Source organism: Adiantum capillus-veneris, chromosome 4 (genome assembly GCF_014529385.1).
Source record: "Adiantum capillus-veneris isolate H3 chromosome 4, ASM1452938v2, whole genome shotgun sequence".
NCBI lineage: Eukaryota > Viridiplantae > Streptophyta > Polypodiopsida > Polypodiales > Pteridaceae > Adiantum > Adiantum capillus-veneris.
The window spans coordinates 148,676,273-148,703,290 of NC_140934.1; the positions used below are offsets into that span (position 1 = coordinate 148,676,273).

The 27,018-nt window shown below is 45.5% G+C and overlaps 1 protein-coding gene across 3 annotated transcripts in view; it reads left to right on the forward strand.

Annotated features, from left to right (window-relative positions):
* LOC147460140 (arginine--tRNA ligase, chloroplastic/mitochondrial-like) overlaps positions 1 to 27,018 on the forward strand; it is an 83,594-nt gene that overhangs the window by 41,374 nt on the left and 15,202 nt on the right. For all 3 annotated transcript variants that reach the window (XM_086511253.1, XM_086511251.1, XM_086511252.1), the window contains 3 exons: positions 2,401 to 2,502; positions 3,124 to 3,339; positions 3,461 to 3,544. In XM_086511253.1, coding sequence (XP_086367379.1) covers positions 2,401 to 2,502; positions 3,124 to 3,339; positions 3,461 to 3,544 — 402 coding nt within the window. The remainder of the gene's footprint in view (positions 1 to 2,400; positions 2,503 to 3,123; positions 3,340 to 3,460; positions 3,545 to 27,018) is intronic.

The window sequence follows — 27,018 nt, forward strand, 5'->3', positions numbered from 1 at the left end:
GAGAATGCAGGTCTGCTAAAAACCACTCCAAGGTAAGTGTAAGCATCTGTGTACTCCACAGTCTCCTGGCCGTATGTGAATGTAGGTGCTGACCTCCTGATCCACTGTGGGGTGGTATTAAACACCATAACCTTGGTTTTACCAAGGTTGACAGACAAACCACTTTTGTGGGCAAACCTATACAAAGCATCCAATTGACGTTGCATTCCCTCTGGAGATTCGGAGATCAACACTATATCATCAGCATATAACAAAAGTGGAATCCATGTCCCTGCCAACTGTGCATCTCTATCACCATCGCTCTCAATGTAGTCAGAAACCTCATCCACATACATACCGAAAAGAGTAGGAGAGAGCGGGCAGCCCTGCTTCACCCCAATAGTGGAGTGAACCGGTGTAGAAAGTCCCTCAGGGGTGCGTACTGATCTGTACAATGCCATGATCCCCCAAATGAGCTCTGTGAGTACTCCCATTTCCTGTAATCTGCGCATCATTCTAGCTCTGGGTACTGTGTCAAAAGCTTTGCAGAAGTCCACAAAGCTACAATAGATCCGTCTCCCATGAGATCTGCCCTCCTCGATGATGGCCTTGAGTGTCAGGATATGGTCAAGAGTAGAGAAGCCTTTCTTGAACCTTGCCTGCCCAGCTGCACACATTCCTTCCCTCTCTGCCCATCTACTCAGCTGTTGCTCAAGAATGGATGCATACAACCGTGCCAGTGTGTGTCCAATCATGATAGTGCGATAATTCCCAGGCTCCATGGGGTCTCCTGACTAGAAGATAGGTACGATCGTAGATAGGCTCCAAGTGTCCGGTAGGCCCTCACACATGGCACGGTTGCTAGAAGCTCTGCTAGTAGGTATTTGGCATGCATGAAATGCTCAGCGACTAAGCCATCATGATCATATGCTCTCCCAGTCCTCATCCTGTCAATAGCTTTCTTCACCATCTCAGCGGTGAAAAAAGCACATGTGTGTGGGCATGGATCGGAGGGGTTGGGAAGGGGGGGCTGAGCGACTAAGCCATCATGATCATATGCTCTCCCAGTCCTCATCCTGTCAATAGCTTTCTTCACCATCTCAGCGGTTAAAAAAGCATATGTGTGTGGGCATGGATCGAGGGGGTTGGGAAGGGGGCGGCTGTCCAGGTACTGTGTACAAGGATAATGCGTACTGACCCCAGGTCTCTGTGGAGGAAATAGCAGGGGGGGGGGGATGCTCATGAAAGAGCCGCCACGCCTCACGCGAGTCCTGACTCAAGAATAGCTGGTGTAGATCCTGCTCGAGTCGAGCCAAAAAAGCCCTCTTCTTACGCCGCACCAGGCTTTGGAAGTCAATCTATGACTGTCTGTGAGTGATGTCCCCCAAAAGCACCTCCCTCTGAAGTCTGGCGGCACTCCTCATCGTACCAGCTGTTCTGAGGTATGCTCCTTGATCGGTGTCTCTGCTCAGGCTGGGTGTGTGGGTAAGCCTCTGCTGCTGCATCATGTAATGTCTGTGTCAGTATAGTAGTTAGCTCCTCCAGAGGTCGCCCCGGGTCCTCAGTGCATAGGCGTCTGTAGATCCCGTCTATGTATACAGAATCCGTCTCCCGTGTGAAGGTGTAGCGAGTAGGGGCTGCTACCCGTGGTCTGTGTGCTACCCTGAACTGGAAGGAGATGGTCATCGACACCAGAGCATGATCCACTGCCATCCCGACCGGTTTGGGCCCAATTGTGAGATCCTGGATACTAGAGATGAGATTCGGCTGTGCCATGACATAGTCCACTGTGCTGGCTCCATGTCTGTGTGGGAAGCATGTAAAACCTCCCGCAGCAGGAAATCTCTGTAGGCCATTCAAGATGGCCAATCCATGTGTGGTGCCCATCTCTATCAGGTGTCGCCCATATTCAGTATATTCCACATCGTGTGATAGTCTGGACAGGCCCGTCTCTACAACATCTAGCTCTCTTAGCATCTCCTCTGAACTTTGAAGTATCATAAAACACTGTGGAAGAGAGAGAGAGAGAGAGAGAGAGAGAGAGAGAGAGAGAGAGAGAGAGAGAGAGAGAGAGAGATGAATGAAATGGAATGTTATTAACGTCTTCAAAAGGCCAAAATGACCTATGAGACCAATCTGTTACAAAATGGTGAATCTAATACCACGTCTGGGTACAAAAGAACTACTACTGCTGCTGCTGCTCTGAGAGAGAGAGAGAGAGAGAGAGAGAGAGAGAGAGAGAGAGAGAGAGAGAGAGAGAGAGAGAGAGAGAGAGAGAGAGAGAGAGAGAGAGAGAGAGAGAGAGAGAGAGAGAGAGAGAGAGAGAGAGAGAGAGAGAGAGAGAGAGAGAGAGAGAGAGAGAGAGAGAGAGAGAGAGAGAGAGAGAGAGAGAGAGAGTGCGCCTTAATTTTGGTATTTCAGGGAATCGCAAAAGCCTTACCATCATCCCCCTTAATCGAAAAAACTAGTGTTGCTGGTCCTGGTTTTATCAATATCATTGTTTCTAGCAGATGGATGGAAGAAGTAAGTCACTTTTTGATTTCATCAATCTCTGATTTTGGACAAGCTCAAGCCGTTTTTGTAGGTTTGTTTAATGCATAGACAGGAAGAATTTAGTCCTTAGCTATTTTGAAGTAACACTAAGCTTTATGGGGCGGTTGGTGGAATTTAGTAATTGCATATCAAGGTATATGACAAGGCAGTCTTCTGCTGATAGCCACCAGCATGTTTTTTGGTTTCAGTAGCATTTATTGCTGATCTTTCCTGCTTGTCCCTTCCGGGGATAATTTAAAAATTGAATCTTTCTAAAAGCTAAAATATATCTATTTGTTGATCAGTGAGTCTTATAGTGAGGTGTAGATGAAAACAAAAAATATTTGAGTGTTTGCAGTGTAAACTGCAAACTGTGCTCGCGGTGCTCGCACAAATATAGATGTACTCAGACACAATATGGAGTAGGAACTGATTGCCAGATATGGAGCTTAGTCTTATGATTGTGATCACCTTTTTAATGGTACTAATTGGATGTGGCAATGTGATTGTATATTCCTTACGGTGAGCTGATGTTTTTTTAAACTTGTCAAACTCCTTTTGCAGAACTCTAATGCTCTAGCTTATTGTCATCTTATGCAAATTGGTGTGCAGAGGATTCACAAGATGCTGATTGATGGTCTAGGCAGCTGGGCTCCAAGTCTTGGATTGAAGAGAGCAGTGGTGGATTTCTCCTCCCCAAATATCGCAAAGGAGATGCATGTTGGCCATTTGCGGTCAACTATTATCGGGGATTCTATCGCAAAAATGCTGGAGTATTGTAATGTTGAGGTGCTCAGAAGGAATCATGTGGGAGACTGGGGTACACAGGTACATATCCACTACTTTTCTCATAATGACTTCATTGACTTGACCACATGGTTAAACTCATTTGCTATTGCAGGCTGAGCTGTTTTAATGCCTAATTTCTGTTTTTTTGCCTGAATCTCAGTTTGGCATGCTGATTGAATATTTGTTTAATGAGTATCCTAACTGGGATCAGAACAGCGAGGAACATGCTGTTGACAAGCTACAGGTGAGTTTGTGACTAGTTCATGACATGGTAATTTTATAATTCTGAGTTATTGCAGGCAATCAGAAAACATTGTCTTGAACAAGCGTAGTATCTGATATACTGTTTATACCACGTATGACTTTACTGCGTATTGTAATGTATATATCATGTGGAAGAGACATCTCAAGATTAAATACATGTTTTTAAGAACTACTATGTGTATGTGCTTTTGGCAATAGTTTAATCATGTGTTTGATGGTAGCTCAAGCTCTCTCTCTCAGATTGTCAGAATATGGCCGCGGGGACATATTCCTTGTGGTTTTATTGAAAGTGCTATGGTACATGGAATTTTTTTTGCTGCGTGCATAGCCAGAATTTAAGGTTTTCTTGCCAAATGTTTTAAATATGTATTTTTTTAGTCCTGTTTACATGAAAAGAATTCACTCTTTTTTGGGTTGACATAAATGATAAAGGTCGTGAGTCCACAAGCTTTATGTGAGTCCACAATTCTTAAAATGCAATCGCCAAATGTCTCTTATGTGGTTCTTCATTGGATGAGAAGACGATGATGTCATCAAAGAACGTTCCACACAACTTTTTATGAGGACAAAAGATGGGATCCATCAATAGGTTGAAAGTAGCAGGTGCATTAGTCAGCTCAAATGGCATAACCAAGAATTCATACAAACCAAAAGTAAAGCGAAATCTGTCTTTGCAATGTCTTCTGATGCAATGCACACTTGATAGTATTCACTCTTCAAATCAATTGGGCTGAAAATTGAAACTCCACTAAGTGTATCCACAATATCATTGATTCTTGGAATTGGGTATGTGTTAGAGAGAGAGGGACAAACACACAGAGATATAGTATAATAGATGTGTAGAAATATGGATAACTTGAAGGACCTAGAAGAAGAAGAAGAAGAAGAAGAAAAGAATTTTAATGTCATAGGAAACTATTCCAAGAGACCTTAAAGATCTATCCGACGAGGAGAGTTGAACTCAAGACCTGTTATTCAAGAGGGAGAGAGAAGATTTAGAGTGACACACCGCTGACCTGGAATAGCCGGGGGGCCTGTAACAAACTTGGACACTCCAAGTCAAGATTCTACCGCGACACAGCAGCGATTTACTTCAAAACAGTTCACAATTCACACTTGATTCGACACGCCCCAGCGTAGTTCCGTGCCTAGAGATATTTATTATTGGCCCCAAAGACTGGTGCCCCTTTCGGTATTTCTTTTTGTATTAATCTGTGTACAAAGTACAAGAGAATGGGTAGGTTCTCACTCTCAGACTCTGCGTCCAGATGCTCTGAGAAGTGAGGCCTTGCCCAATTATTTATTGGTTACAAGGGATGCCCAAAAGCAGAGCCCCAAAAGGTGTCAACTTTTAAAAGCTTTTTAAATAAAGCAATTGGCCCAAAAGCTGCCCAAAAACAGCCAGCGTAAATCTGGGAAATCCGTACATCGGTGTAAAAAGCGAAAATCCGTACGGCAGGCCACGTGAGCACTGTCAGCTTGAAACGCGGCGAAATATCAAGAACTGCCACGTCAGCTTGTCTTCGTGTTTTACAGGCCTGTATGCTGCCGCCAGCATGTGTGGTGTGTCCAGAAGCATTCCACACTGTCCAGGGCCATGCCACATCACTATTTGTGACATACCCCCCTCTTGAAAGCATTGTAATCGCCTTCGATAACGATTGCAAAATAGACAGAGGCCATAAATTGTCTTAGCAGACACTGACTGTTAGTATCGACGCATAAGGAACAACACATCTAGCACATGTACCAATCGACAGTCACATCACAGGACATCACTTGACATCACATGATAAATCACATTAAAATATCATTCCAAATCTCAGACCAGGATTAATCGGCAATGTATTTAGCAATCGCATTTAGATCCAATTGTTACCTCACAGATGCCCTATTAACTGATCTATATTGCAATCATGTCTATAGAGATTTATGAGATAGAAATGCTGTAGTCATTTTGTCTATCAGTTTTTGCACTTAAACAAGCCAAGTACAAATCAATCAGTATCATTTTCATTATCGGGAATTCCAGTTCATAAAGTCATACAGCAGAATACTGTTGTTGGGGGATATGTGTTCGTAACGTGAGCCGAGAAGGCGCCGGGCCATTGGCTGTGGAAAAAGTGAGAGCCAAGAGTTGCCACGTGTCACAAGACGGGCACCACGCGCCAATAGAAAAGAACAGACTGAACAGACTTTTAGCACTTCAATAACAAGTGAACTGAGAGAGAGAGACGACATGCAACACGGAGTGGCGGAATTTCACCCTAGAGAGTATTGGCCCCAAACCTTGGCGCCCCTTTCGGTTTTTCTTTATATTGCATCATCAAAGTACAAGCCGATACTCCATCCTCTGCACCTTCTCTAGGAAGCATGCTAAAGAATGAGCCCTAGCCTCATATTTAAAGGCCCTAGGCTCCAAAAGCAGTTTTACATGAAAAGCCTTCAAACTCAAAAGCTTTTGGTCCAATAGCAATGCCAAAACGCTGCCAGCGTAAATCACGGAATTCCGTACAATTGCCACGTCAACAATCAGTGCAAAACGCGGAAATCCGTTCAATCTACCACGTCATCATGTCAACGCAATTTTAAAAAATCCGTACAATCTGCCACGTCAGCAGGGCAGTGTGAATTATGGGTTCATCTTGTGTTGCTTCTGCCATGATCTGCAAGTTCGCTTCATTCTTCAGGGCTTGAGACGTCAGCAGTTTGTGACACCACGCCGCACGAAACAGTAGTTAATAGTTACCTGGTAATGCTACCGACGCACAAACATTGCTTGGAAATTGGTAACACTGACGAAAAATTGATGCAAAATTTTTGAGGTAGTGTCGTTAACGATATCTGTTACACAATTCAATTGATTGTTTAGGAATTTTAACTCTCCTTACAACTTCCCCCTGGCCATTAACGCCTCCCTCCTTTCATTGAAACAGAAGACCTAAGTTGACATCGATGATCAAAATTTCTCCTGTGATGGGCTTCGAGATCCAGTTCTGCTTAACTCCGTTCCATCTGCTTGAGCCCTAGCTTATCGAGTTTCCTTCAACTTGTTCCTTGCAGAGATCTGAAAGCAAGATCAAGAGAAAAAGATTTCCCTGCTTAAAAAGAATCCGAGAACAAGAGAGAGAGTCTCCCCTTTTAAAGGCGCGTCCGATCTCCTATTTTTAGCCCCTTCCTTCATCTTTATTTAGCTTCTGCATGGTGTGTGGAATCCTTGCTTTTCCCTATTTTTCGCCCCTTTTAAATGCTATTCTTTGCACGTGACACATCCAACCCTATGTGTCCGTGGACAAGCTACAACATGACCAAGGTTCAGTTCAGTCAAGTCAGTCTAGAATAGGAAGTGATCTAGCACTTTTGTGAGTCTGTTCGTAGACCGTGCATGACCAGTCACATAGAGTAGATGCATATCCTCCGGTTGCACACAGCATGATCATCAGTATTCCCATCAGAATCCATCGGGAGCATTTTTCAGTGCATTAAACCTAGTTTCCTATTTTGACATTTTTCACTTATTTATTAAGTGACTTTTGTTGGGAACTAGGTAGGGCAATTTTGCTAAGATAATATATAAGCAAACCAGAGTTAGCACTTTCTGGCAAAAGAGGCGATAGGAGCATTGCTCAACAGGCACCTTCTAAAGCAAGACCAACCGCAAGAACCCCTAGCGTTTCTAGCACCATACCACAGCATGGCGTTTTTCCACAACAATTCCAACGTTTTTTGACCCTAAAGCCCAGCATTTTCATTCCTTGGAGCTTGGCGATTTCAGCCCATTCAATCTGGCTATTTCAGCCAGAAAAGGGACAGGATAGCAGGGATTTTTCAGCAGCCTATAGACAGCCTTATCTTGCGTTTTTGAACCAGCCCATGAACCTGCGTTTTCAGCTAGCATACATGGCGGTTTTCAGCAATGCAGGCCAGCATTTTTGCTAGCAGATCCAGCGGTTGGAACAGCCATAAGAACAACGTTTTCAGCCATAGGAAGCAGAGTGTTTTCAGCCATCAAGTCAGCAGATCATCCCCCGACTTGGTGCCACAATTACCGGTTTGAAGCATTCAGTTTCCAGCCATAGTCTTGTCCTTCTCGTCCACACCGTCGACATCGACATAGCCCCATTAGATTTGCATCAGTATCTTGTACCGGATTGTGCAATCAATAGTAGACTACTCTCGCCATCGAGAGTGGGGCCCTTGGAGGAGGGTTTTACGTCTCTGGTGTTGTATTCTCTTCTCTCTCTATCTCTCAGTCTCATGGACCTTCACGCATAGTTTCCATTCACTTTGTTTGTGTCCGTCCATTGCACTCTTTCACTAAAGGCACGGAAGGCTCTCCCTTCCGTAAGTAAAGGAATCTTGAGCACATTTCGGAGCACTCATCTTGAGCAAAGTTCAACATTCACTCCTGCTGCACCTTACATTGGTATCAGAGCTTTGGCAGTGTTCTGTATCACTCAAGGAAAGAACCACAAGAACTACATAATTTTTTTTGCTTGTTGCGGTCGCACGTAATCCAAGTCTTCTTGGTCGTGTCGATTCCTAATCGTGTTTTTGAAGAGTGACAGGAATCCGAAGAAAGAAGGGCTTGTCCAGCCTCCCGTTGTGCCTCTTTTCACTCATTGAGAGCGGACCGTGCACTTAGCGGCTGGGCCAATCGACGTGAGGTAGAAAAAAGAAACCTTTGTGTGAGCGCAAGGCCGCCAAGGGGTGTGTCAACAAAAAAGAGCAGAACTCGGGTGAAGAGAAGATTCTTCTCTAACACAGATTGCAAGCGAAAGAAGAAGCTCAAGAACTCAAGAACCTCAAGAACCCAAGAACCTCAAGACTCCCACGAACCTCAAGACCCTCAAGAACCACAAGAACCCAAGTTTTTCGTGAACTTAAGAACCAAAGATCACAGTGTATGGTCATCACCCGAAGCGGAATGGATACTCTGCATGGAGATGATGGGCATGAAAGTAGTGAAGAAGAATTTCCTGGCCATGGAGGTTTTCTTGACCCTCCCTTTCTCCATCTACGCCATGGATTGCACCAAATCCTATGACATAGGATTTATCCTATGACATAGGATTTATCCTATGACATAGGATTTGGTGAAATCGATGATGGACATGATGACACAACAAGAAGCGACTCGCATTGCGTTGGAACGCGAGGGCGATGCACGGAAAGAAAGAAAAGCACAAAGAAAGAAGGCAGCCGAAGAAAGACGAGCGGCCTTGGAGGCCGATCGTGAGGTTCGGAGAGACCTACGCACGCAAGAGTTGGTTTGATAGGTTCTCGCCTTGAAGTGCGAGCCAGCCAAAGATGTTGGTAGTTCATCAAGTGGCGCAAGCTGAGATTCCGACTCCAACAACCTGTCACAGAGAAGATCCAGTTCAGTAAGTATGATGGTAAGATAGATGCTACGGCTATTCATTCTTGGTTGCATCAATTTAATGCTTATTTTGCGACAACTAAGAAGACAGGAAATAGCAAGGTTTTGACGGCAGCTATGTACCTTGCCGGTGATGCCATCAATTGGTACCACGCATGGCAAAAGGCACAGTTAGACGTGCACCTAGAGGAAGCCGATGAATTTACGCCCCTTTCCTTCAATTGGGCCGATTTCCAAGACAAGCTCAAGGCGCGGTTTATGCCACCACAGTACCTCGCACGATTGAAGGACGATTGGCGCGCTCTCAAGTAAAATGGTATGCTAGTTATGTTTTTCTCTAATCGGGTTTTGCAGCTAGGTAGCCAATTACGCAAGTCGGATGATGAACGCAAAGAGGCATTCCTTTTTGGGTTAGACGACTATATCAAGTTTGATGTGGAGGTACTTGATCCAATCGATCTCAACAAGGCGGTAGTGATTGCTCTCGCATAAGAGATGAAGCACAACAAGGGAAAGCCCAAGGAAAACAAGACTTCCACAAGTACCTCTCAGACTTCGCAGAACCCTCAAAACGGTAAGAACGGTAAGAATGGTAAGAACGGTAACTCTTCTAACCAATCTTCCAATAGTCTCTTAGAAAAGAATTCTTCTAATGAACCTAAGGGTAAGGTTAACACAATTGCTAAACCTAAGCTCACTTCAGATGAACAGGTAGCACAAGGAATTTTAGGAGGATACATCACGTCGGAAGAGCAAAGCACTTATTCTAAGGAAGGTCGTTGTTTTCATTGTCACATTAAGGGTCATATAAAAAGAACATGTTTTAAGCTTGTATCGAATGAATCTAAAGAATCCACAGAACCCACCTCCTCTGTCAATGCAATAAATGACAATACGAGTGTGCCCCAAGTTTCTCATGACCCTCCTATTGATGAGTCTCTCATTAAATGTTATGGTCATATGACGGTGCAGCGTTTTGTCATACTGTTTGACCCAGGCAGTATGCATGATGTGATTAGTCCCCGTGTTGTTGAGAGAGCCCGTTTAGAAGTTACTCAGAAATCTCCTCTCGAGGTTTCTGACTTCGATCCCGGTATGGACTCTCTCATCACGAAAGAGTGCGTTGATGCGTTGTTTACAGTTCAACAAGCTGCTTTCCTTAGAAATTTTGTTGTCTCTCTTCTCTCAGGATGTGATATGATTTTGGGTATTCGATGGTTTCGTGAGCATAACCCTCTCATCGATTGGGCGAAAAATATGTTCACTTTCAATGCCAAAAGTGACTTTCCCATTGTCATTCGTGGAGAGTAAGTGGTTCATTCTTCATCTCTCATTTCTAACGTGCAGGCGAAGATTGAACGGATTCAGGAGACGGAGACTCTCTTTGTCTCGTCTTCTCCAAAGCATGACACACAAGATTTGCATGATGGTAAGCATGATAAATTGATTGATAATGATACGTATGATGATTTGTATGACAATGACAAGCATAATGATTTGCATGATCAAGTTGTGATTTCTCACAAGCATGATGATTTGTGTGATCTAGACCGGATTGTTCCCAAGGATGATGTGTTAGTTGTTACTTTCTCTAGTGAAGCTAACTTCATTTCAGATTCGATCAAACAGGAAGAACCGATCTTGGCTCTAGAGCCTAGGTCCAAAGAACCCTTACAGGAAGTACTATGTGTTCGAATGATTCGTCAGCACGCATTGTTTGAGTGTTTCATTCATGACCGTTTCCTGTATTTTAGTCAGCGTCTTTATGTGATTTCTTTTCCTAGGCATGACATGTACGTTGAGCACGTTTCACTCATGAATGAGCACGGATGTATGCGGAGTATTCATGACAAGCATGAAAAGTATGCATTCAAGGAAGTCACATTTCATGTCTCTTTCTTGCCACGAGACAATTGTAGAAAGAGCACAAGAAAGTATGAGCACCAAGCATGGGCATTTTTGTTGTGAATTGCCATAGTTGATTGATTTAGATCAACAAGACAAGATTCGATCTCATTGTTTGCATGTGTGTGGTGAACGGTTTGAAACTCCGTCTATTTGTTCATCTACATTGTATGCACAGTCTTTTAGGAAGACGATATTTTTTACAGTCACTTTACTTGGAGTAGGTATGTTCATGTTTTTGTGTTGTAAGTGGTTTCAGGAATTTTTAGCCATGGAGATTCTTGAAAAAGGTGAACCTACGTCCATAGACAACGTTGAAGCATTAAAGGAGCTACCAATGACTTCGTCGCTTTCGGCGCGGCACAAAGAAGCAAGCGTTGCAAACCTTTATGAAGTTCAAGTATCGCACGATCCACACCTCAGAGTGGGCCGACGAAGAGTCCTTTCGAGGATTCCGGATGTTGTTAGCGATCTTCCTCGACGTCATACAGTTCGGTACCAGTACCTCACTTTGAAAAGGAGGGGATGTCACGTGACACATCCAACCCTATGTGTTCGTGGACAAGCTACAGCATGACTAGGGTTCAATTCAATCAAATCAGTCTAGAATAGGAAGTGATCGGCGCTTTTGTGAGTCTGTTCACAGACCGTGCATGACCAGTCACTATAGAGTAGATGCATATCCTCCGGTTGCACACAGCATGATCATCAGTATTCCCATCAGAATCCATCAGGAGCATTTTTCAGTGCATTAAACCTATTTCCCTATTTTTGACATTTTTCACTTATTTATTAAGTGACTTTTGTTGGGAACTAGGTAGGGCAATTTTGCTAAGATAATATATAAGCAAACCAGAGTTAGCACTTTTTGGCAGAAGAGGCAACATGAGCATTGCTCAACAAGCACCATTTCAAGCAAAACCAACCGCAAGAACCCCTAGTGTTACCACAGCTTGGTGTTTTTCTACAAGGATTCCAACGTTTTTTGACCCTAAAGCCTAGCGTTTCCATTCCTTGGAGCCTGGCGATTTCAGCCCATTCAATTTGGCGATTTCAGCCAGCAAAGGGACAGGATAGCAGCGATTTTCAGCAGCCTATAGACAGCCTTATCTTGCGTTTTTGAACCAGCCAGCCCATGAACCTGCATTTTCAGCCAGCATACATGGCGTTTTTCAGCAATGCAGGCCAACGTTTTTGCTAGTAGATCCAGCGGTTGGAAGAACCATAAGAACAACGTTTTCAGCCATAGGAAGCAGAGTGTTTTCAGCCATCAAGTCAGCAGATCGTCCTGCGACTTGGTGCCACAGTTACCGGTTCGAAGCATTCAGTTTCCAGCCATAGTCTTGTCCTCGTCGTCCACACCATCGGCCTCGACATAGCCCCATTAGATTTGCATCAGTATCTTGTACCAGATTGTGCAATCAATAGTAGACCACTCTCGCCATCGAGAGTGGGGCGCTTGGAGGAGGGTTTTACGTCTCTGGTGTCGTATTCTCCTCTCTCTCTATCTCTCAGTCTCATGCACCTTCATGCACAGTCTCCATTCACTTTGTTTGTGTCCATTGCACTCTCTCACTAAAGGCATGGAAGGCTCTCCCTTCTGTAAGTAAAAGGAACCTTGAGCACAGTTCGGAGCACTCATCTTGAGCAAAGTTGAACATTCACTTCTACTGCACCTTACATCGTAGCTTGCCTTAAGCTCCATGGCTCTATACTTGAATACTTGTACTGGTCTTAGATTTTCAGTGTTGTACCGGTATTACTGGCCTTGCTGGTACTGGTCTCGTTGGTATTGATGGAGCTGTGCTGCTATACTGGACAATAGCTCTCGAGATACGAGCTCCTGAGACTCTCTGGAACTGGAGATACTGGCTCTCAAGACTTTCCTGCACTGGAGACTGGCTCTGGATACTAGTACTGTTTGGAAACACCGACTCCTTAGAAAGTGAAACTAGTAACACTGGGGTTGACATTGGAATGACCGCACCACTGACTCTTGAGACTCTAACGCTCGACACTCTAATACTGAACACTGGACCACGGGAACTGGAAATGCTGGCTCTCGATAATACTGATGCTCACTCTGGAAACACTGACTCTCGAGAGTCTGACGCTCGAGACACTCTGGCACTAGACGTTGAACACTGTACTGGCTCTCGAGATACTCTTACACGTAGTACTGGCGTTGGCACTGGGACTGGTGCAGGCTCTCGAGACTGGATTTGGTGTAGTTGGCGTTGACACTGGTACTGGCTCTCTAGATACTCCGACACACGTAGTACTGGGGTTGGGTTGTACTGGCACAACTGGCGTTGACACTGGCACTGGTGCAGGCTAACGAGACTAGAACTGGTGCAGTTGGCGATGACTCTGGTACTGGCTCTCTAGATACTCTGACACACGTAGTATTGGCATTGACACTGGCAGTGGTGCAGCTGGCATTGACACTGGCAGTGGTGCAGGCTTGTAAGACTGGCTCTCGAGATACGTTGACACACGTAGTACTTGCGTTGGCTGGTACTGGTGCTGGACACTGAACATTGGAGACACTGACACTGGCTCGCGAAAGCCTCACTGTACAAATAGCTTGTTAACAAGCCTTGAACACTCATCAAGGATCAGGTAAGCTTCTATTAAGCTTAATGTGCATCTTCCTGGTATATTTCTTAGCATGGGAACGAAGCTGCACGACGTCCACCCCCTCTGAACGTGCACAGCCTCCGGTCTGTGCCAACTGTACTTGAATTTGCATCTTCAAGAGCATCATTAGACTCATTGTTTGATGCACACATAGTATTATCTTCAGGAGGTTAATCTGTGTTGAAATTTTCAATATTAATCTCACCTTCGTGGTTCCTAAACAACTCAACTCTTTTTCCCGCAATAGGCACTTTAAGCTCAGTGCCATCAAGCTCACATAACTTATAGGTCGCATTAGCATAAACATGAAGTACTATATATGGTCCAAACCATCGTTTAACCATCTTCCGCATCGTTGTGTACTGATTCTCCAGGCTACTGTCATATACAAGGATCTAATCCCCATCTTTAATAGCTTACGATCAAATGTTGCTTTATGCTTTAACCTTGCTTCCTTAAGCTTCACTTTGGCCTGTTCAATATCTCTCCGACGCCTTTCAAGTTGGCGAGTGCGCAAAGCAAGCAAAGCTTCTGTGGTCATACCTTCTTCCCATGGCAGTATTGTCCAAGAAATAACCACTTTCTTTGTAGGCATAATGAGTTTTTGCCCATACATTAGCTCAAATGGCATAAAACCTGAAACAGAACTATGTGTAGTTCGATTAGCCGATAAAGCAAAAGATAGGAGTTTAGGCCAATCATCAATATGTTCCTGGCATGCCTTTGCTAAAGGTTTAACAATAGGTGGATGGCCTCTTTCACTTTTTCCATTCCCTTCTGGATTGTATGCTGTAGTAAGAGCTAGTTTAACGCCCATCCGAGCAAAGAAATCACGAGCTTCATCTGGATCTAGCTCTCCTCTGTCAAGAGTAATTTTACCAACACATCCATACCTGAAAATAATATCCTTAAGCAAGAACTTGCATACAGAACTGGTAGCTTTGGTACGCAAAGCTCTGCCTTCACCTTGGTTACTAAGCAAGAACAATATACCTCATCTGCCACACTCCTACTGGCATTGTAATAAGGTGCACCACCCACTTGTAGTGCATAGCTAGTGGATAAGTGGGATGCAATCCATATCGATGTCGCACATTAGAATACTGTTGGCATACTGGGCATGTCTCCACAAACTGAGCCACATCTTTATACATATCTTTCCACCAGTATCGATCCTTAATCTTGACAAAAGTTGCCTAGACTCCTTCGTGTCCAGCCCATAAACTTTCATGAAATTCTTTGATAACCTGCTGTTGAGTTGCTTTATCACAAATAACCCGTGCGGTACCCATCGTGGGCGCTTTGGTTGCTTCCATAAATGTCCATCCTTCAGACAATAGCCGTAAGCCTTCTTTCTGATCCTTCTTTACTCTTGATCCGTCCACCCTTCATGCTTAGTAAGAGGGCTAAGGTAGCACCGATCAAAAGCTATTCTCCATCATAGAACTCCTCAAAAAATACCTCAAAAATATGAGCAATATTACCGCAATTTGCATGTAGATAAGGAGATGTGTAGAACTTCAAGCCATCATCATCACTCGTGGTAAGCATCTCTTCTTCATCTTCAAATCTAGCCCTTGATAACATATCTGCAACAGGATTATCTTTACCTTGAAAGCACTTGATTTCCTCTTCGTTGAGAAAACCATCTTCTCCAACCTTCAGCTGCTGCAATGTCTCCTTGGTAAATTTATGCCCAATGTTCTTTGGATCCCTGAGCATAGGCTGTCGAGAAGCTTCTTTGATCACCCTTTCACTTCCTTGTGGTAGAGGTGTAGCCATTGGTCTCACTTTCTTTGCAACTGTCTTGTACTTCGTCTCTACCTGTGCTTCAACTTCTTTACCCAAGTCATCTTCAATATGCATAAGTGCCTCGTATATGTCGAGCTCTTCATACATGTCCATTGAGTGCACTTTAACAACTTCAGTTCCACTTTGTAACTTGTATTGTCTGATATCCTCAAGCTTTGACATAGTGTCAACATAAGAAATTTCTTCGAAGATTCCTGAAATCACATCATTTGGTTTAAGCACTTCACATCCCTATAATTCACTTTGAATACTCGAAACATTTTGTTTCTCCCACTTCGGTAAATCATTAAATTTTTTGTAAGATACTGAACCCTCAAATGTCAATCCCAAAAATCCTAAAGAGAAGGTTTCTCTTTGCGAGAACTTCTCCTCACTTGTACCACCATAGTTACGCTTTATAGTGGCACCCCAAGAAAATCTTGAGCAAACTTGTGCTCTATGAACTCATTGCGTATCTTTGGGATTGGACGATCGCGTAAACCGTCTTTGTTCTTGACATGATCAACACATACAATTAAAAATTGAACCGCTTTCTTACCATCTCGGCTTCGAACCCTGGCATAGGCCGGGCCCTTATCTACCACCTTGGTTTCCATTCGCACAGCCGCAATGTAGGGCTGTCTTAGTATCAGTGGTTAGGAGGAATGTTCCTGTATAAAGAAGTTTTGCTCATCACAGACATCCCCAATAGTTACCTTGACGTTTGCACATGCACAAAGATCGTCTCGAAGCATGTTGGCAGCTCGAATCCGCCACCATGGTCCACATCAATAGGCCACTTTCCCTTGTGGTGCAAATTCTTCGCCATGGACTATAAGGGCTAAGATTGGCTCCTCAACGTCGCCAAGCTTTACCATAATTTGAGTCGTTGCTCTTGCCCAACGAGTCCTTGAAAAGTGACTCTTGTGCATAGTATTTTCATCTTCCCCGCTATTAAAATGCACTTTTCTTACCTCAGTTATAATCGGGTTTGAAACCAACACAGACTTCGACTCTTCTTCTTCAAGATTTACCAAATATTCTTCATAATCATTTAAAATTGATTCAATGTGTTGAACCACTTGGCTCTTAACTGATTCTAGCTCTTGCTCCACTCGGTATCTGTCGCTTCCTTTTGATAATGTTGATGATCTCCTCATGGAACTCACGCTTGGCAATTCCCAGAATATCCCCCAATATGAGCTCCACTTTACTATTCAAGATACGCTCTTCAAAAACCTTCTTTAGATCTATAGCCAATTCAATGTCAGATTTAAGCTTATATGAAGATCCCTTGGGCTTACCTTGCTTTTTGTCCTTTGGAGCCTCCTCCATAACCACTTCAGGAGCGGTGTAAGGTGTAGCGGAACGAATGTTGAGCCTTGCTCAAGATGAGTGCTCCGAACTGTACTCAAGGTTCCTTTTTCTTAGGGAAGGGAGAGCCTTCCGTGCTTTTAATGAGATAGTGCAAGTGAACACAAACAAAGTGAATAGACACTGTGCGTGAGAGTAGAGAATACGACACCAGGAATGTTGTAAAACCCATAGTAACACGGAACGCGTGGAACGGGGGGTAATCGTACCGAAACGGCGTTCCGGCCGGTTTTGTGCGCCGAAACGTTTTCGGGAATGGAAAAGCGTTCCGGATCCGGAACGTAACAAGGGAACGGGCGGAACGGGCGTCCGGAACAGCTTGGCGGAACGGATAGCAAAATTGAAAAACAAAATAGAGAGACAAAGAGAGAGTGAGAGAGGTGGCAGTTTGGGAGAGATTCCAAACCTCTCAAGACTAACACAGAGGAGGGGCGGGAGCCGGGAGGTCCTTTTTTCTTTAAAAGCTATCAATATGGCTCAAGCAGAACGGCAACCATCAATATGACTCAAGCCTCAAGGCTCAAGCGCCATCAATATGGCACTACTTACAAGCTTCATTGGGGGGGAAGGTGGGTATCCTTCCCATCCTCTCCTAGATAATCCAAATCCTAAAGCTCTCAAGAGTAAAAAACAGGTCCTCCCCATGACATATTTTAGGTTCCCCGTTCCGGCCCTCGTTCCCATTCTGCTGTTCCGAGGCCCTCCCCGTTTCGAGAACATTCCGGAGGCCACGGTTCCCTCTCCCCGTTACCGTTCCGTGTAACTATGGTAAAACCCTCCTCCAAGGGCCCCTCTCTCGATGGCGAGAGAGGTCTACACTATTGATTGCACAAATCTGGTACAAGTGTAAATTGAAGCTACATGATACAATGCGGGAAACTGGATGCTTGGAAGACTGCGGTGCCGATGACGACTTCTATCTCTGCTATGGACTTGAAGGCTAAATCTCTTGACGATTGGCTAGATCCAAAAACGCTAAGGGCTGTTGCATGAAAACGCTGATTCTGCTGGCTTTTTGTCGCTGTTTTGCTGCTGAACTATGCTGTCTTTATGGTGCTGAAATGCTGCCCTAAACCGCTGTATTATGGTGCTGAACTGCTGCCTTAAAATGCTGTATTGCTGCTGTGATACTGCTGCAGGAAACGCCAATGCAGGGGCTGAAAAACGCTAAGTGCAGAGGCTGAAAACGCTAATTGCAGATGCTCTTTCTTCCTGAATTTTCTGGCTGAAAACGCTGGCTTGAGATCGCCAAGGCAGGGCTGAAATTGCTGATGATGCTTGGTGAAGAAAACGCCAGCCAAGGGGGGGAATCTTGCTTGAGAGAGAGAGGGGGAACCTGTTGCACTTGTGCCTGTGTTCTCCTTGCTCTTGTGCCAAATTAGCCTAGTCCTAGGTTTGCTTATATATAATCTTAGCAAAATTGCCTACCCACTTTCCAACAAAAGTGACTTAAAGTAAGAAGTGAAAAATGCCAAAAATAGGAAAAATAGGTTTTATGCACCGGAAACTGCTGCTGTAGGATTCTGATGGTAATGCTGTGTGTAACCAGAGGATATGCATCTACTCTAAGTGCCTGGGCATGCACGGTTTGCGAACAGACTCACATAAGTGCCATAACACTTCCTATAAGTTAGACTGTCTGGATTGACTGAACCCTTGTCATGCCGTAACTTGTCCACGGATACATAGGGTTGGATGTATCACGTGACATCCCCTCCTTTTTAAAGTGAGGTACTCGTACCGAGCTGCATGGCTTCCTTGTAGTCTGCCAACAACTTTGGGTAATCCTTGAACAACTCTTCATCAACCCACACTGCTTCATAAGTTCCTCGATCCTTGAACTTCAAAAAATATTGTCTCACTTGCCTTTATGAACCATGTCGAAACCAATGCAACAACACTTGCTCCGGCTCCATGACTTCAGCTTCATTGATGATCTCTAGTTCTTCTTCTTCGGAAATGTCCTATGGAGGCGTTCCCAGAAACACTTTCAACCAAGAAACATGGAAAACGTTGTGCATTGACCATGAGTTAGACAATTGCAATTTCATTGAAACCTAATTTATCTTTTTATGACTGCGAATGGACCATATATTCGAAAAGACAACTTGGGATACTTCTTTCCAACTTGCTTAAGACGTTGCTTCATGATTCTTAAATACATCAAATCCCCTTCCTTGATCGAAACATTCTGACGATGCTTATTAGCGTGCCGTGAATAAGATTCTTGAGCCTTGCTTAGCCGAAGCTTCACACTCTCAGAAATCTCATCCAATGACTGACTTTCAACATTGGCATTAGGCATTTGACTGACCGAGCGAGTCAAAAGTGATTGAAACAGATGGCCAGAAGCTGCCTCATATGGGGTTCGACCAATGGCAGAGGAAAAAGAGTCATTCAAAATATAGTCTGAACCAATGGGAGATAGAGCTATCATTGAGATTGCTGATCATGCACATATGACTTTAAAACATCAACAGCCAATTGATTGTAAATCTTTGTCTGACCATCTAACTGTGGATGAAAAGCCGATAAAAAATTCAACTTAGTGTCAAAATTGCCAAAGAGTTTCGTGCCAAAAACTGGACGTGAGCTTAACATCCCTATCTGAAACAATCGATTTTGGCAAACCACAGAGGGGGTACCAATGCTTTATGAACAACCGTGCTACATCTCGTGCAGTGACTGTGGCTTTACAAGGAATCAACATGCAAAACTTGTTGAAACGATCAACAATTGTCAAACATTGAGTGTTTCCTTGAATGCAAACTTGGTGGAAGGTTAGTCACAAAATCCATGGAAATATCTTGAAAAGGTTCATCGAGAATAGGCAGCGGAAGCAAGAGGCCTTGCTGCTTACCCCTAGGAGCTTTTACCTTTTGACATATGGTACACTGTGTGACATAACGAAATACATCTTTTCGCATTTTAGGCCAATAAAAGAATCTTTCTATTTTTTCCAAAGTGATGTTCATTCCCCTGTGTCCACCCGTGAGAGAATCATGTTCATCGTACAATATGGTTGGCCTGAGAGTGGGAAACACACATAAACGTTGACGAAAATACAACAAACCATCACGAATGAGATAGTTGCTTGGCCCTTGGGAAGCAAATGCTTGCAACCAATGCTTACCAAACTCGGAATCCGCATAGTGATTCTTCATGTTGTCAAAAGACACACCCTGAATAGAAAATGCGGATCTTGACTTAAGAGCCAAAATCTGTCCTTTGCGACTCAATGCATTTGCAACAGGGTTAGCTTTTCCAAGCACATACTCAATCAAACCTCTAAATTGCTTAAAAAATTGTGACCACCGTGCTTGGCGGTCACTCCAATGTGCACTAGGCATAGACTGGAGCCACTTGAGGGCTTGATGATTTGTGCGAACTGTAAACTCTCTACCATAAAGAAAATGCTTCCAATGCTTAAGAGAGCGAATGACAGACAAAAGTTCTTTATCATAAACTGAATAATTCTTTTCTGCACTATTGAGCTTCCGGCTAAGGAAAGCTACAGGATGACCATGCTGCTGAAGCACAGCGTCTATGGCGACATTGCTCGCATCCGTCCATACCTCAAAGGCGTGATCCCAAGAGGCAAGGATTAGACACAGTGCTTCTGTCACCGTAACCTTGAGAGCTGCGAAAGCCTCAATGGCTGCTTCGGGCAAGTCTACGCGTTGACGACGAGTCTTGACCCCTATCAAAACATCAGTCATAGGTGCAACAATGCGTGCAAAATTCTCTATTTCGAACTATATGCTTGACATAAACCAAGAAACGAACGCACATTATATGCAGTTTTTGGCAAATCCCAATTACGTACTCGTTCCATCTTCGCGGGATCTAGCTTGACGTCTTCTGTAGAAATGATATAACCCACATAAGTGACTTCAAGAAGAAAAAATTTAGACTTCTTAGCCGCAATGTACAATTGACACTCATCCAAACGGGTTAGTACCCTTTGGATATCCTTTTCATGTTATTCCCACGATGCAGAAAAAAATGAGAATATTATCAAGAAAGATGAACACACATACACCAATCATATCACCGAAACAGCCTACCATGAGATGATTAAATGTAGCCACGGCACCTGTCAATCCAATAGGCATAACAACATACTTCCATTGCCCTCGCTCGGTGCGAAAAGCGGTTCGAAGATGTCGGCTTTGAATACCCCGTACTTGATGGTATCCACTCTTGAGATCGACCTTGCTGAAAACCTTTGCCCCATTGAGCCTATCAAGGATATACTCAATGGGAGGCATCGGAAACTTGTTCTTGACGGTCATCTTGTTCAAAGCCCTGTAATCAACACAGAAACGAGACGAACCATCCTTCTTGCGAACAAACAAAATAGGAGCAGCAAAAGGACTTACACTAGGACGTATGATTGCTCTGGCCACCAACTCCATGAGTTGTCGCTCTAACTTTTCCTCTCGTGTCTTGTTCAAACGGTAGGGAGCCTTACTGACAAGCTGTGCCCCCTCCATAAGCTCGATGCGATGGTCCTGTGGCTGCTCGGGTGGGAGACGGGGTGGAAGATCATCCTACAAAAAGAGATGCTTAAATTTGGTAAACAAATCTGAATACTTGTTTGGAGGCTGAATGCTCTGGGAAACTGGAGCAGCATAGATGAATGCCTCTTGTGCTCCTCGTCGTAATTCACGCTTTAGCAGCACATGAGAACTGAGAGGGAAAGCATGCAGACCTTCCTCAACAGGAATGATGATAGGGGAGTCAGTCTTGGCATTTAATGTGACAGTGTTGGTCTCTCAATCAATGAGAGGGTTATGCTCAGGAAACCATCTAATGCCTTAAAGCATATCACATCCTGAAAGAGGAGACATGGGAAATTTTCTTCGGAAAGCAGCTTGCTGAATTGTAAACAACACATCACGGCACTCTTTCTTGATGAGAGAGTCCATATCTTTATGAGAGAGTCCATATCGGGAGAGAAGCTAGAAACCTCGAGATGAGATTTCTGACTAATCTCTAGGCGGACTCTCTCAACAAGAGAGGCACTAATCACATCATGCATATTGCCTGGATCAAACACCGACCGTTTGATAAAACGCCGACCGTTTACATGACCATAACACTTCATGAGAGACTCATGAATGTGTGTGTCAGAGACATGAGAAGATTCAGCTTGGTTCATTAAAGTGCTTGTGGTTGCTGTGGGTGCCTTTGGTTCTTTAGGTGGGGCTGTCTTAGGACATGCCTTCTTAATGTGACCCTTGACGTGACATTGATAAGATCTACCTTCCTTAGCATAAATCACTTGTTCTTTAGCCGTGATGTATTTTCCTATAATTCCTTGTGCAGCTTTTTCATCTGGGGTTAGCTTAGGTTTTGCAGGTGCTTTAGCTTTACCCTTAGATTCAATGTTAGAGTTAGAGGAAGATGGGCTAGAAGAGTGACCATTGTTACCATTCTTACCGTTCTTACCATTCTGCGTGTTCTGAGAATTCTGAGAGGTTCCTTGAGAAGTCTTATTCTCCTTAGGCTTGTTCTTATTGTGCTTCATCTCTTGTGCGAGAGCAATCGCTACCGCCTTGTTGAGATCGATTGGATCAAGTACCTCCACATCAAACTTGATATACTGGTCCAATTCATAAAGGAATGCCTCTTTGTGCTCCGCATCCGATTTGCGTAATTGAGTGCCGAGCTGCAAAACACGGATAGAGAAAGACATAACTGGCATTCCATTTTGCTTGAGAGCGCGCCAATCGTCCTTCAATCGTGCGAGTTACTGAGGTGGCATAAACCGCGCCTTGAGCTCGTCTTGGAAATCGGTTCAATTGAAGGAAAGGGGGGTGAATTAGTCCACTTCCTCTAGGTGCACGGCTAACTTTGCCTCTTGCCATGCGTGGTACCAATTGATGGCATCACCGGCAAGGTACATAGTTGCCGTCAAAACCTTGCTATTTTCTGTCTTCTTAGTTGTCGCAAAATAAGCATTAAATTGATGCAACCAAGAATGAATAACCGTCACATCAATCTTACCATGGTACTTACTAAACTGGATCTTCTTTGTGATTGGGTTTGTTGGAGTCCGAATCTCGGCTTGCGTCACTTGATGAACTACCAACATCTTTGACTGGCTCGGACTTCGAGGCGAGAACATGTCGGACTAATTCTTGCATGCATCGTTCACTCTGTGTCCACGCTCTGTGTGTCTTTCTACGGCTGCGAAACGATTCGCTTCTTATTGTGCGATCATGTCCAGCATTGTCTTGAATAAAGCCTCCGTAGGATTTGGTACAACTCGTGGCGTAGATAGGGAAGGGGGAGGGTCGTGAAAACCTACTGGTGGGGAAAACTCTTCTTCGCCACTCTAATGCTCACCACCTCTATGCGAAGTATCCATTCCTCTTCGGGTGATGACCATACACTGTGATCTTTGGTTCTTAAGTTCACGAGGAACTTGGGTTCTTGTGGGTCTTGGGTTCTTGGGGGTATTGAGGTTCTTGAGGTTCTTCTTTCGCTTGCAATGTGTGTTAGAGAAGGATCTTCTCTTCACCCGAGTTCTGCTCTTTTCAGCGGGCGCATCCCTTAGCGGCCTTGCGCTCACACCAAGGTTGCTTTTTCCCATCTCACGTCGATTGGCCAGCCGCTAAGTGCACGGTCTGCTCTTAATGAGTGAAAAGAGGCACAAGGGGAGGTTGGACAAGCCCTTCTTTCTTGGGTTTCCTGTCACTCTTCAAAAACACAATTAGGAATCGACATGCCCAAGTGGACTTGGGTTACGTGCGACCGCAACAAGCAAAAAAAGATTATGTTGTTCTTGTGGTTCTTTCCTGAGTGATACAGAATACTGCCAAAGCTCTGATACCAATGTAAGGTGCAGCGGAACGGATGTTGAGCCTTGCTCAAGATGAGTGCTCCGAACTGTGCTCAAGGTTCCTTTTTCTTAGGGAAGGGAGAGCCTTCCGTGCTTTTAATGAGACAGTGCAAGTGATCATAAACAAAGTGAATAGGCACTGTGCGTGAAGGTGCTGAGACTGAGAGATAGAGAGAGAAGAGAATACGACACCAGGAATGTTTTTTTTTTTTTCCGAGAAAAAGATCCTTCTACTGAAAACTGCCCATAGGGCTACATCCACCTCTGCAAGAGAAGGCTACAACAAGCATGATGGGGAGACTCTCCCAATGAAAAAACAGCATATATACAATGAGGCTAAATCAAGAAATGGGAGGAGGGAAGAGCCACACAGGTGGACAGTAGTGCCATCTGAGCACCCCTTGGACTATGGTGTAGAAAGGCCCAGGGCGCCAGAGTCGAAGGAAAGCCTCGAGGCGCTCCCGCATGCGGTCGGAGCTGCCCTGTAGTCCCTCAAGCTGTCCTCTGAGAGTATGGATCAGCTCTAGCCAAAAGTCACGAACAGTCTCTGTTGGTGGCACAGGGCGAGCCTCAAAGATGCGGAAACAGCGGGCCCGCCAGATGAACCAGAGAGCTAGGCCATTGATGAGCTCCCAACACTCCTCTCTCTCACTGCACCACTCTTGTGGAGTAAGCTCTGTAGCAGGTTGGAGTGTAGGTCGCCCCTCCTGCATCACTATCATCCGGCTGGTGGAAGATAGCTCAAACTGTAGTGTCGGGCCCGTGAGGGTAGACCGAGCCGCTGCCCCCCAAGTGTACTGTCGAGCCGTGGAGAGGGCAGGCATTAGCCGAAGAACTCGTAGCCACACCTGCTGGGCCGAGGGACAGTCCCAAAGACAGTGACGCTAACTCTCCACCAACTGGTCACAGGCTGCACATGCGGCCAAGAGACCACTATGCACAAGCCAGCTCCCTACTGCTGTGGCTCTGTGTGCAACCAGCCACTGGAACAAAGTGACGCGCCTCGGTTGTCTGGAGTCCCACAGCCTCTGCCAAAAAGCTGCCAAGAACTCGATTGTGAGGCCCTCCTCCTGCCAATGACGTTCTGCAGCGGGGCGGGCCTCTCTCTGTGCTGCAAGTATGTGACGTCCAAGCCGAACAGTGTACTGAAAGAAGGGGGCTCCTGGGCGGTCTGCAGAAGAGAAAGGGTCCCTCCATAGCCACTCACCAGGATCCCACTGTACTCATGCCAGTGGACAACACTCCCAAGCCCAAAGCCTCCAGTGTCCAGTCTCAAGAGCTGCTGGGTCAGGGTCTATGACGCAAGTCCTCCCACAGATGCCCACAACTCGGATCCTCTGGAAACAACACTCTGCTACCTGCGGGGCCTCTACTGCAACTCGTTGTAGACGTCCCCCACCCTGAAGCTCGAAGAACAGGGCTGGGACAGTCTCTGAGCAGGCCCTGACTGAAATGAGAACCTCCAGTCGTGTGAAGGCTCCCATCCACCGGGGTGCTATTGGCTCGAGAGGCGTGAGCCACTCAACTGGAACTGACTCTGAGATGTCCTGATACATGCTCTGCACCCCTCTCATGCCCTGTAGCTAGGCACCCTGCACCTTCTGTGACAAACCTGTGAACTGTAGCCAGTCATCGAGAGAGCGTGCTGGACCTGCTGCCATGGGACCCCGAGAAACATGAGGCCGACTCTCAACCAAGTGGCCTCTCTGAGTGCTAACCATGGGGTTCCAGACGAGGGGCTGCTGTAGGCGCTCCTCCGTGCACGTCGGCTGTCTCTGCTCTAGGCCACGCCGTAGGAGCTCCCAAGATCGAAGCAGACTCACAGCGAATCGGTCCTCCAGTCTCCTGCTCAAACCAACTCGGCGCAACTCTGTAAAGATCCATCTGGTCGAAGGTTGCCAAGGGCCTCCTGACCGAGGCACCCTGGCACGAAGCCTTTGCAGCAAGAACTCCTTCCAGGGCTCCACGCCTGGAAGAAGTCCTCTGACGACGAACTTCCCAAGAAGGGCTCTGCTCTGCTGTGCTGGATCAATGATCCCAAGCCCTCCTTGAGAACAAGGAAATGTGATGACCGACCAAGCCACCTTGGCTCGAGCAATCTGAGTGTCACGACCTGACCAAAGGTAGTTCTTGATCAGCGTCTCTACCTGGCTGATACAAGAACTCGAGAAAATCCAGCAAGAAGTGATGTACCACATAGTCGCCAACAACACCTGGTTGGCAACTACTACTCTACTAGCCAGCGAAAGTCGTGCTGAGCTCCAATGTAACAGCTTTCTCCCGATGGACAGGAGAAGAGGAGCAATCTGCTGCTCAGGGGACAAATCCAAACCAACCTGACAACCCAAGTACCGAACTGCAGTCCCTGGAGGAATCCACCTGAAACCCTCACCTGGCATCCAATCTAGCACAGGAGCACTGCCAAGCGAGAAAGCCACTGTCTTTCTCCAGTTGATTAGTGCGCCCGATGCACAACAGAAGGTCGTCGAAGCCTGCTCACATCTTTGTAGATTGGCCTCCTGGCCCTCTTAAGTACAAGGCTGAGTCGTCGGCAAACTCAGCGTCTAGAACCTTATCTCCCCGTATAGGGAGTGCAAGGCCCCTCAGACCAACCTGCTGTGACACCAAAAATCTGCTCATCGCCTCCGCATACAATAGAAAGAGAAAGGGGGCACGGGGACAACCCTGTCTGACCGAACGTGTGAGCATGAAGCGCTCCCCTCTACCTCCTGCCAAAAGCACCTGACTGTGAGCCTGTCTGTACAAAGCTGACACCCCTCTGATCCAAGCATCTGAGAAGCCCATCCTGCGTAGAGTGCCCTCTAGAAAGTCCCAGTCAACTCTGTCGTATGCCTTCTCAAAATCGAGAAGAAGAATCACAAGGTCCTTCCCACGGAGCCGTGCCAGGGCAGAAGCCTCCCAGAAAGTGAAGATGTTGTCAAGGATATTGCGTTCCTTCACAAAACCTGTTTGAGTCCCATGTATAAGGCTCTCCAAAAGTGGTTGAATCCTCAAACTCAGAGCCTTGGCAAGAATTTTGTAGGCTGAGTTGAGGATGGTGATGGGGCGCCACTGTTGAATCTCATCCAAAGAGCCATCCTCCTTTGGAATGAGGTAAATCAAGCCCTCACTTATGCTATCCGGCATCACTCCTGTGTGCAGTATGTATTGAAAGGCACCACAAAGATCTGGGCCAAGCAGGTCCCAGTACTCCAAGAAGAAACTGGGAGTCAACCCATCCTCACCTGGACAGCTAGCACGAGGTAGGGCCCTAAGAGCCGTGTGTAGCTCCTCAAGCTGAAGAGGCATCTCCAGCCTGTGGCGCATCTCCTTTGTCACAAGACAAGGCATCTGTGCCCAAACCTGCTCTCTGCATGCATCTTGCCGCTCTGACTGGGGCTTAGCCGATAGTAACTCACGGTAAAAGTCTGTAGCTACTGCACGCATATCCTCGGGCTCACAAACAATTGACCCATCGGGTCTCCTCAACTGATTGACCTTGGCATGCGAGTGC